The sequence below is a fragment of the Rhincodon typus genome, chromosome 6 (assembly GCF_021869965.1).
Source record: "Rhincodon typus isolate 14 chromosome 6, sRhiTyp1.1, whole genome shotgun sequence".
Taxonomy (NCBI): domain Eukaryota; kingdom Metazoa; phylum Chordata; class Chondrichthyes; order Orectolobiformes; family Rhincodontidae; genus Rhincodon; species Rhincodon typus.
The window spans coordinates 94,675,653-94,687,633 of record NC_063337.1 but is presented as its reverse complement, the minus strand read 5'-3'; the positions used below and the strand labels follow the sequence as shown (position 1 = coordinate 94,687,633).

The 11,981-nt window shown below is 42.1% G+C and overlaps 1 protein-coding gene across 1 annotated transcript in view; it reads right to left on the bottom strand.

The window, feature by feature from the left end:
* Positions 1–1,006: 1,006 nt before the first annotated feature.
* The window catches only part of rasa3 (RAS p21 protein activator 3), a 160,265-nt gene continuing 149,290 nt past the window's right edge, over positions 1,007–11,981 (bottom strand). Inside the window, exons 19-24 of the mRNA XM_048597795.1 lie at positions 9,436–9,542; positions 8,452–8,534; positions 6,813–7,021; positions 5,680–5,783; positions 3,630–3,813; positions 1,007–2,603 (exon numbers count right to left, since the gene is read on the bottom strand). Coding sequence (XP_048453752.1) covers positions 2,528–2,603; positions 3,630–3,813; positions 5,680–5,783; positions 6,813–7,021; positions 8,452–8,534; positions 9,436–9,542 — 763 coding nt within the window. The 3' untranslated portion in view covers positions 1,007–2,527. The remainder of the gene's footprint in view (positions 2,604–3,629; positions 3,814–5,679; positions 5,784–6,812; positions 7,022–8,451; positions 8,535–9,435; positions 9,543–11,981) is intronic.

Below are 11,981 nucleotides of genomic sequence, written 5' to 3'. Positions count from 1 at the left end.
TGCTATGAGGCTGAGACAGGGACAAAGAGACTGATGATGGGTATTATCCTTCCAGGCATTGCCTGGACTGATGTAACTTGAGCAGTTGAGAAGGGTAGAGTCAGTGCAAAGAGAATAACATTAATTGAGGCTGAAGGTCTACTCAACATTCTGTTCACAGAAATTCTGATTCGTTCACAACTTGACATCAATATACAGAATATGCAGAGGGCAGTTCATTGATGGGATGGAGACAGTGAGTTGAGAGTCAACAGTAGACATAGAGAAATTGACCCTGTAGCTGTTAAAAAATACACACACACACAATGGGTAACCCTCTGCCCCAGTGTCATGGATACATTCACTTGGAAATTACAGCAACAAGGGCCAATTTTATAGATTGGCAGATTACATACCAACTATTCTAGCCTTTTTCCCCATCTCAAACCCAGGTGCAGCACTGAGGGAGTACTGAACTGGCAGAGGTGTTGTCTTTTGAATGAAATATTAAATGGGGTCCCAGTTCCTCCCTTAAGTGGATGTAAAATGCTCACATGGCACTGTTTTAAAGAAGAGTTTGGGAAGTCGATCCACCATTCTGGATCATAATTATCCTTCAGCCGGCATCACAAAAACATTATCGAGCATTTATCTTACCACTGACTGTGGGATCTTGCTGTGCACACTGTTATCGTATTGCAGCAGTGACTACACTGCCAAAGCACTTTTATGTAAAATGTCTGTAAAATGCTACAGTGTGTTCAGAGATCCTGACAGGCACCAACCAAGTCCTTTTTTCTCAAATTGTCTATAGTTGGAAAATGTGAAGTTCACTCGGAGGAAAGGCATAAGATATTCAGAACTGTTCAATGATGCATGTCACTCAAGTCCGTGCCCCATTCTGGGATGAGCAGTTCTCACTCCATGATTTGTCTTCATTGCTGTACTTCCCTAATGAGACTCTCATTTACCCCTTTCCCTTTGGAATATTTCACCCAGTTGTGTTAAAAACAAGAGCAGACGGCTGTTAAAAAATTGTGATTTTATTTGGCAGATAAAAATGCAAGGAGTCCGATTAGTATCACAGATAAAGTGTTAAGTTGCAAGCATTGGAGGAGAGTCCGTTCAGCTGGCAGGTCAATTGGAGACTCTCCACAGAATTAAACATTTCTCAATCCATTTTCCTTTTAGCGGGTCAGGAATCCTACCTACAATTTATTCAAAATTTTTCTAAAACACGATAAACCAATTCTATCACTAAGACAGTGTTTCCATTAAAAAACAGATACATAATAACGGACAACTCCTTGCAACGTCAAAGGAATTTGATCTACCTACAATTGTGATCTTTTTCCATCCTTTTAGATAAAAATATGATTACAAATGAAGATTTCAGTCCTGCTTTCTGTTAAAACTGAAGCAGGAGGCATGGGGTCAGTACATATGCCACAGCAGAATGCCTGGGTCCTAACTCTATAACTGTCATTAGTGATGGTGCTAACAAGTGACTTCTTCCACTGTGTGTGAATAACACTCCATTTTGCACAGCCCTGATATGGGATGCATCAATGCAAGATCACTGCACCTTCAGTCATTATATTGTGTCAGGTGGACTGTAGTACCACTCATGTCTACACCCTTGGTACAGCATAGTCAATTTTGAGGGCTTTATAAGACTGCACATACAATATAACAGGAAATGGCACAGAGTCTTTTCTTCCAACTACAGATAAAAGATTTAGCCTGAGTGACTCAAATCAATAATCATCGAGACGGGACTCACGGTGCATATAGACCTCACGTACATACACTGGCACCAACTGTAGAACGCAGCAATGCCCGTGAGCTTGATGGATCAGACACTGTGGCAACACTGGGCTCCTCTCGCTATAAACAGAATCCTCAATCCAGGAGGGGAGAGGAGCGATTTGGGGTATGATTCAGAAAATTGTACGGTTAATAGATGTCTCTCCTATCGCCCTCCAGGGAAGTGGGCTGAATACTAACTGATATTGACATGTCCAAAGGGTATATTTGCAAGGCTCTACTGAGACTCAGACACCACCTCTCCCTTAGGTGGGATACAGGTCAGGAAGCTCCCTCTCTGTCCTGGCCTCCTGTCTGATGATGATATCAGAGTTCCCTCTTGTGCGCTTGCAGCTGGTGATATTCTATTGCTTCCTTACTTCAATACTCAGCTCGGTTTGGATCCACACAGCATTACAATGGAGTTGCTTGAAGATTGGTTCACTTTCAATGATCATTGAACTGATCGCTCCCTGAAGCAGGTATAAAATAATTGCCTTAAAAGGCAAATAGCTAGTCATCTGGTACCATCAAATGACTAAAGTGCACACTAACTGTCTGTGAAGATATTGTTAAGATCATAAGGAAAGTGTGTAAGTTGAATGTTCCAAATCTGTACATATCTTACGAATTATGTTCTGCGCTTTAAACCTCATTTTCAGTCTGTGGTTGCTAAATAACCAGCACCTTCAGCTATAAAATAATACTCTTGGCATCCTCAGGTCTTTCTTAAGGCAGTTAGTCACACGGAATTGGTTGAAGATCCTGAGTTTTGAGTTATGTAACACTGAAGAGACTTATCACCAATTGGATGCTCCCTAGGAAAAGAAAACAACATGCACGTTTCAATTGACTTGCCAGTACAGTTTGTCACACAGTTGAAATAGTCGCCATCTAAATTCACTAAACTTTATAGGTGATTATGAGGCTGTTAAGATGTACAGACATTTACAAATAGGGACAGTGAATGCAAAAACAAGGAAGCTATGCTAAATGTTTAGGAAACACTGGATGGATCTCAGCTGAGTATTGTGTCCAATATTCCAACCAAAAGCCTTTAGAAAGGATGATAAGGTGCAGAGGAGATTCACTAGATTGGTTTCAGAGATGCTGGGCTTCAGTTATATGAAGAGTCTGGAGAACTGCCCTTACAGTTAAGTTAAGTAGCGATTTAATAGGCATTCAAATTCATGAAGAGTTTGATAAAGTAAATAAGAAGAAACTACATGCAGTGACAGGAGGGTTGGTATCCAGAGGACACAGATTTAAGTAATTCACAACGGAATTGGAGGTGACATGGAATGGGCTACCTGTTGGGGTGGTGCAGGCTGATTCAATAGTAACCTTTAGAAGGAAAATGGAGAACTACTTGAAAAGGAGAACAGGTCTATGGGAAAAGAGAATGGGAGTGGGGCAAATCTGATAGCTCTTTCAAATAGCTGAAACAGTTACAATGAACGAATGCCTTCCATCTTTATCATTCCATGATTCTACATGTTCTTTCACAGGCTGCAACTCTTCAGTCAAAAAGTAATGGAAATCTGTAATGCGGGGGAGGGGGGGGGAATGGGACTTGCCCACTCACCCTCTTTTCACAGGTGGTTGACATGTATCGCCCCCAAAATAAAGGCACGATCCACGTCCCTGTTGATGTCCATGTGTGATTGATGAATCACATGATGACAATGTGGGAGCAGGAATGTGTTTACAGCCCAAGTAACAGGCCCCTCAGTCCAACTGTTTATGTTCCACAATAGTCTCTTCCCATCCTATCCAATTCAACAAATTTTTGAAGGGATAGGGTGGTGTAGGAAGGAAGAATTTGAAGAAGATGCAACTCTTACTGGCTGCCATACTTGGTCCTCTTGAACTTATTCTTCGTATACTGAGCATGCTGCAATTCCAGGGTTTGCACAGCAGCTAAAATCTGCTTTGACACTTTATACGTCTCCTGAGGATCATCAATGATGAATGATGAATACTCCTCCTGCTCCGGACCATCATACACAGACTTGCTGCCGCACGCCTCTGGTAATGAGGGAAACACGAGCTGATTACTTTAAGAAATAGAACAGCTACTTGAATTTCTACAGCATCTTGAACACAGTAACATGTCCCCAAGGCATTTCAAAGAAGCACTGTCAGATACAGTTGACACAGTCACATGGTGAAATATTAGGAAAGGGAAACAGGCAGGTCTCAAGGAATGTCTTCCTTAAGGAGAAGTGGATAATTTTAGAGAAGGAATTCCAGAGTAGAGGACCAGACAGTTGTAGGCATGATTACCAAAGGAAATCAAGAATGTCTGAGAAATCAGAGTTTGACGAGTGCAGAGACAATGGCTAAACTTAAAAAAAAATTAGCCAAAAAACCACCGGTACTCCATATTTAACAATGCCCCACTTAGCATTGGTTTGCTTTAACATTATTAAGATACTGGGGTCTGAAATTCAGTTGGGCATCACAAGTTCATTTTTAGTGTTGTTTACAGTGGACAGTATCTGACCCAATTGCCCTTTTTTTGGCACAACCTCTTGCTCTCTTGAGGGCCAGCTTTCCAATTTAGCAGCCTCTCCCCATGCTGTACCAGGGAGCACACCCTTCCCCATTCCAGCCCCCACCGTGACTACCTGCTGCAGCCACCATCCGAAAGCATTCTCCCAGAGACGACCTCTGCCAGCAGGACGCAGGGGAGCAGCGCCCCCTGGCTGGCCAGAGGGCACAGGTATATAGGCAGTCCCAGCCCATACCTGAGACTCACAGCCCCACTCTCTGTTCTGCTTATCAGATCACTCTCCACTTCCATCACACCTCATTTGCCATCCCTTTCTTTGGATCCCTTGGCATGCTGTTCTCCACTCATCCCTCCCAATGCCCTTTGATGGACAGCCCCACACACTTTCTTTCTGTAACAGTGATTTAATAATTTCCTATTTTGCCCTATGGATCCGATGGAAATCAATGTCACATTTTCAATTAAAAACATCACATTTCATTGGCAATTACATTGGCATCAAACATTTCTTTGTTTGAAACAGCCATTTTCTCATATGCTTGTAGAACTGTGCAGAATATTCTGACCAACGTGCTCTACCTGTATAACAGCATCTTCATGTTTACATTATTAACTGGTTGTGGATCAGTGATTAATTTTACGCTTTTAATCAATTATTGCTTGTGAGGGACATTATGAAGATTTGATTAGTTGCGGGATCCATTTAAAACCTCTTATCTACATGGTCCCCAGAGCAACCGTTCACTGGTGTGGCAGGAACTCGGAGATTACAGGTTCAGTGCCATTGTGATGCCAAGTATGTAGGCAGCATGTCCCAGTGACTAGTGGACCATATCCAACACATCCACTTACATCACCATTTACAGTGGACAGCATGCCAATCCATGCTTGCAAGTGTCAGGAAAGTGTACCCACCATGAGGTACGGTTCTGCTACTGGAAACCATTTAGTAAATAATCCAGACTGGGCTGAGAGTTACACCAGAAACCATTTTAAGATCATCTGGCAAGGCTGCAGTGTGACACATTTTTGCGTTTTATGTAGACAAAAAGGAATTTGTATTTTAATTTCACCTTTTTCATTAAAAAAAGGGGTCACAGAGACAGTCAATCCTTGCTGCATTCCCATGGCAACACCCTGATCAATCAGAATCTACCTGCCAGCTCTGTGAATTAGGATTGACAGTTAACCATTCTTGCTGCACCTCCATTGCCACCTATGGCCCAACTAGTCAGCACCCTCTCTCACACTGAATAAAATGGTGTCATTTTTTCCCACCAGTGTGTTTCTCCTGTCCTAGTCCTGATGAGTGCAAAGCAAAAAGCTTCAACTTCTTGTCTCTTTTTAATGATACTTCCAAGAGTTTTTGTATACTTCACCTTGTAGCTTCTCTAACTTGGTCCTGTAGTTGTTGTAGAGTGAATATATGTGCTCAGTCTCCCTGTCACCATCCACATCGAGCTGGATGTTAGCTGGTAGCCCACTGCACAGAACCAGAAAGATCACTTCAATCACACAGCATTCTCATCTTTTCAATTAATTTAAATTAATTCTGGGCATCAGAAGCTGAACCAATACGGAGCTTCGCCCCCTGCAACGAGAATACTGAGTTCATTTTTGGGCACTTTAGAAATAACTGTCAAAATCCTGGAGATCACACACACTGGAGATTCACTGGGATTATACCAGTGCCAAGAGGCTCCAGTGATGAAAAGTGGCTAAACAGGCCGGGTGCTCCAATGGACGGAGTGTCTAAAACCAGGAGTCGAGTCTCAGGGTAAAGGATTTGCCATTTCGGATTAAGATGAGAAGAAATATCTTCATGCAGAAGGGATAGTCATTGTGTATTTTTCAAGATCGAGACTAATAAATTATTGGGCACTTAGGAGTCAATCGATGAAGGGTTAATGTGGGAAGGGGAAGTTAAGTCCAATGATCAGCCATGATTATTTTGAATGGCAGGGCAGATCGGAGGGTCTGTAGGGCCCTGGTTCTATTCATACATCATGTATTATACTTAGACAATGAAATTGGAGCTCTTTCTATTCAAGCACAGAGAGGTTTAGAAAAGGACCGATGGAGAGGTTTTGATGAAGTAAATGGGAAAATTAGTTCCACTGGTACGTGAGTAAGTAAGTAGAGGGTATAAAGTTATTGTACAGATAAAAGTAACAGTTTAGGAAAATTTATTTTAAATGCTAAAGGTGATAGGATATCAAAGGTTAAACTGGAAACAGTAAGGGCAGCAGAATGCAGGATATTTTTTACAAGGAAGAGACTGCATAAAAATGTGATAAAGAAAATCTTTGAAAAGCCTTAGTGTGAGGCAGGGCAACGGAACTCATGGATCATTCTTTACAACTCAGTCACAATGAGCCAAATGACCTTCTGAACTGGAAAATTCTTTGATTTGTTTTGCAGCTGAAGGGTAGGAGAATCCTGGATTGCACCTCGTCATTTCCCTCTGTGAGTACTCTCTATCCGATGCTGCAGTGCTGTTCATTGCCCTTACCCTGTACAAGGAGTACAGCCTGGGGCGGTGTCTGAACTTGTCTTACAGCATAACCAATGGCCATTGAGGTAGGCAGAAGGATGGTACGTGGTCAATCGCTTCTTGTTGCATTGACTAACTTTAGTCAAGATGTCGATCCAGTCTTTTGCCTCCACACAGTTGTTGGCCTGAATGTACAGTGCTCTTTCTGGCTGAATAACTTGAAACATCTGAATTAAACATCACAAAATAATGGTTAAACTCTGGTTTGAACAAAAGCTCAACAATGTTCGAGAGTAACATTCCTAGATTTTCTGAAACTCAGCTGGCTGAATGTGGTTTTGTGCTGTGATTAGGAATGCCCATTCCGCAAGAGAGGAACAACATCAGTCCTAGATTAACTGGAATTATTTCCCAATTAAACATGGTGATGGCTGGAGACATTATTTTCGGTCCCCACCTCTTCTTACTTAAACACTGTCTGCATCCTGCCACCTGATTACAGTCTTCAGCCAAACCAGATTGTTCACAAACTTAGTGTTCTATTCGACCCAGAGCTGAATTTCTGACCCCAAACTGACTCCATAACCAAAACCTCTACTTCCATGTCCATAATATTTCCAGCTCTGCACTTGCTTCCCATCAACTGCTTCAGAAACTAACGTCTTTGCTTTTGTTATCTCGAGACATAACCATACCATTGCACTCTTGGCTGGCCTCCCAGCTTCGCCCCTGTCCTGACCTTCTCCCAGGACTCCTTCAGGTCCTGCTCACCTGGCATCTCACTGACTTATACTGGTGCAAAAATTTCCCTGATATTAAAATTTCATCCATGGTTCGATCTTGTCTCCACTCATTCAGATACCTCTCGCATCCCCACAACTCTCCAAAATTTCTACTTTCCTCTAATTCTATTCTATATCCCTGAGTCTAATTGCCTCACTACTGGCATGGTGGTTCAGTGGTTAGCATTGCTGCCTCAGTGCCAGGGACCTGGGTTTGAGTCCACCCTCAGGCAACTGTGGGTTTGGAGTTTGCACATTCTCCCCGCGTCTGCGTAGATATCCTTTGGTTGCTCCGATTTCCTCTCACAGTCCAAAGATGTGCAGGTTTGGATTGGTAATGCTAAATTGCCCACAGTGTCCAGGGGTGTGCAGGCTAGGTGGATTAGACATGGAGAATGCAGGGATGGGGTGGGGTTGGGTGGAATGCTCTTTGGAACGTTGGTGTGGTCTCAATGGGCCAAATGGCCTGTTTCCACACTGTAGGAATTCTAGGAATGCCCTATGTTAAGCTGCCTGGATTCCAGGCTTGGAATTCCCTCCCTAAACCTTTCCACTTTGCTTTCTATCTCTCTGTCTCTTAAGATCACCCTTAAAACCTCTCTTGTTGGCAGAGATTTTGGTTTTTCATCCCAATTTCTGCTTCTTTGGTTCAAGTGTCAATTTTAGTCTGATTTACAGTCCTATGAAGTGTCCTGTGGTGCTTTCCAATGAGTGAAGTGCTATTTAAAGAAAGTAGATGTGATTGTACTTTTGGCCCCCTCACTGGTGACCGCTTAATGATTGGAAACAATCTGTTTACAATCAGTCTGTCCCAGCTTTCCATAATTTTAACCAATTCTTCCATAACATCTGTAATCTCATTACATTTAACTCACATTTTTCATTTTGAAAGATTCTTCCTCCAGTTTTTCGACTGCAAGAATATTTTCAATTGGAATATTATACAAAGGATGATCACCTGAAAAGACAATTGGGAAAAAGATTCATTTATTCTGCTGCCCACAGATTGAAATCAAAACCCAAGTCATTCACAGGTCCTGGGAAGCCTGGTTAAGTTCATTCATTATATCACAATGTAACTGATCAAACTCACAACAAATTACAATGAATATCCAGCTCAGAAATAGTCCATTCAGCCCATTTGATCCACGCTGGTGTTTATGCTCCAAGCAAATTCCTTTCACCACTCTTCATCTAATTCTAGCATTAATATATCTTTCTATTCATTTTTCCTTCATGTATTTATCTAGCTTTCCCTTAGGTGCATATACACCTCAAACACTCCTCGAGATGGTGAGTTCCACATTCTTACCAATCTCTGGGCAAAGCATTGGATTTACTGGTGACTATCCATACTGTATTGATGTGTCGTGGTATTGGTCTTGTCTAGAAGCAGAAACATCTTCTCTACATCTACCCAATTGAACCCCTTCCTAATGTTAATGACCTCTTTACTCCGCATGTCAATAAGTGACCAGAGTTAGTAGGGAGTGGCAAATAAGCTGTGTTGAGGTGCTGTGGGCAAGTGAAGTCCACATGTGAGGGGATGGACAATGCAAGCTAATTTTTATTAGTAGGTATCTTTCGCTCTCAGCAGGAAGGCCACATTGAAAGTTTCTAGGGAACAGTTTGTCCGTGATGGGTGAGAAATTGTTTAAATGACTTAATCATAAGACTGAAAAACATGCACACTTGACCAACAACACAGGATGGTCATTGGAGTCTAACTGATGAATGTACAACTGGCAGTAACACAGTTAGGAGGCATAGCGGAGTGGAACATGACTAACAATGAATGTGTTATCCTTGCATGACATTAACTCTCTTGGTCAGGAAAGGAAAATTGTGTGATGGGCCACCTTTGTGCTTGTGATAGGTGAACTCGTGATTACTCAGTCGGAACCATCTCTTCTTAAAGTTCTTGATACCAAAGCGATTTCTTCCTTGGGCTCTCTTGATCATAAACCTAAATAGAAAACCATCAGTGTTAGTCAAGAAGGTTATCTTTACAGTCGCCAAGAAAGTCACATCAGGCAGAAAATAAAACACTCTGAGAATAGTCAATGAATGGAGTGACCTGGGAGAAAGTATTGAAAGGGCACTTTGTTCTGCAAAGGTTGGGGGGGGGATGTGTGTGGGTGGAGGATGCTTGTGGATGTGGTGCCAATCAAGCAGGCTGCTTTTCCCTGGATGGTGTCAAGCTTCTTGAGTGTTGTTGGGGCTCCATTCTTCCAGGTAAGTATGAAGTATTCTATCTTACCCCTGATTTGTGCATTGTAAATACTGAGCAGGCTTTGAGAGTCAGGAAAGGGATTATTCAGTGCAGAATTGATAACCTCTGTCCCCTCGCTTAACCACGGTACTTGTACGGCTATACCAGTTCAGCTTCTGATCAGTCGTAATCCCCAGGATTTTGACAGTGGGAGATTCAGTGATGGTAATGCCATTGAAAGTTAGATTTTCTCTTGTTGGATATGGTCATTGCCCAGCAATTGCATGGCACAAATATTATTTGCCACTTGTTAGCCCAAACCTGGATATTGTCACAACCATCTTTCTTTGTGCCAGGTATGACTTCAACCAGCAGAGTTTTCTGCCTGCTTCTGACGGACTCCAGCTTTGCTAGGCCTCCTTGATGCAACACTCGGTCATGATAGACCTTGATATCAAGGGCAGTCTCACTCACCTCACCTCTGGAAATCAGCTCTTTTCATGCTTGAACCAGGACTACAGGTGGTCAAGTGCTCAGTGACTCTGGTGGAACCCAAACTGAGCATTATTGGGCAGATTACTGCTAACCAGGTGCTGCTTAATATCACTGTTTATGACATCTTCAGTCACTTTGTGATGATTGAGAGTAGATAGATGAGATGATAAGTGGCCAGATTGGATTTGCCCTGTCTTTTGGGTACAGGGTGTTACTGGGCAATTTTCCACATTGTCAGGTAGATGCCTGTATTGGAGATGTTGGAAGAGCTGGGCTATAGGCTCAGCAGGTTCTGGAGCACAAGCCTTCAGTACCATTGCTAGGATGTTGTCAGGGCCCACAGTCTTCATAGTCAGGGCCCACAGTCTTTACAGTATCCAGTGTCTCTAACCATTCCTTGGTCTCGTGGAATGAATCGAAAAGGCTAAAGACTGGCACCTGTGAGTCTATGGACCTCTGGAGGAGGAGGCCATGTTTACTCCCATTTCTTCCAGAAGATAAGAACAAAATGAAGTCAGAATTCTTTCCACGCTTGCTTATCCTTCATCCTGTACACTTGCAACAGCTTCATTCAGGCACAGAACAGACAGGAGAATGGACAAATCTCTTTCTATTTTCTAAATATATGCAACAAATCACAAATATTAAAGAAACTCAATTTACCAACAGAACTAAACAGTGTTTTCCAAATATTTCTGAGATTACAAACACCACAATTTTTGACATTGTCCCATCAATGTTAGTGGATCCAAATCTGCAAACTCCCTTTCTAACACCTCATGAACTGCAGTTGTTCAAAAAGCCAGTTCACCCCAACTTCTCAAGGGCAATTAGGGATGAACAACAATTGCTGGGCTTGCCCGTCCCATCAATTAAAAAAAATATATTATACCTTGAATACTGTGTAATTTAAGAATGAAGTTTGGCCTCTTGCGGTAGAGTTTGGTTAGGTCAATGCTGCTAATGTTACCCAAAATGAAGCCTTCTCATCTTACTGCACAATCAATAAAGCACAATCATTAAGGAGTTCAAAGGTTCTATGTATGAAGTTTCTGCTCTCCCTTGTAACTTGGCTCTCCACTGTCTAATCTCCACCTCACTCAACTCTGTTGGAGGAGAGAATTGTGCGCTGTTAAGGGTACGGGTGGAATATCCATTCTTTAATCTCTGCACCTTTAATCTAACAGGGATTAAAAATCAGCATGCAACATCTTAAACAGCAACTGCAATGCATCTCACCTCAACAGGCTGGTACCACCAACTTTCTTTGCAATATCTTTTACAGTCCATGTAACTGCAGCCAGGAATTCAATTAGAAAGTCAAGTGGTAACAGATAGAGAAAAAACTTCAAGCATGTGAAGGGAAATGACAACAGCAGGGTCTCGAGAGTAATATTTACAGCAGGACAAAATGAAGAGACAGGATCTCTTTTCTGCGGAAAAGTGAGATTTAAGGGTTGACCTGATTCAGAAACTTAAAATTCTGAAGGAGTTCATTAGGATAGACTGGAGAAAATGTGGGGACAATCAAAACTAGAGGATATTATTACAAGATAGTCATCAATAATTGACTGATCCACAAGGAGAGACCAAGAACCAATAACGAAGAGATTTTAAATAAAAATTGAAAGGGAACAGAAACTGATCGAGCAGATAAAATATGCCAAGCATGAACAAATTGGAAAAACCGAAAGAACT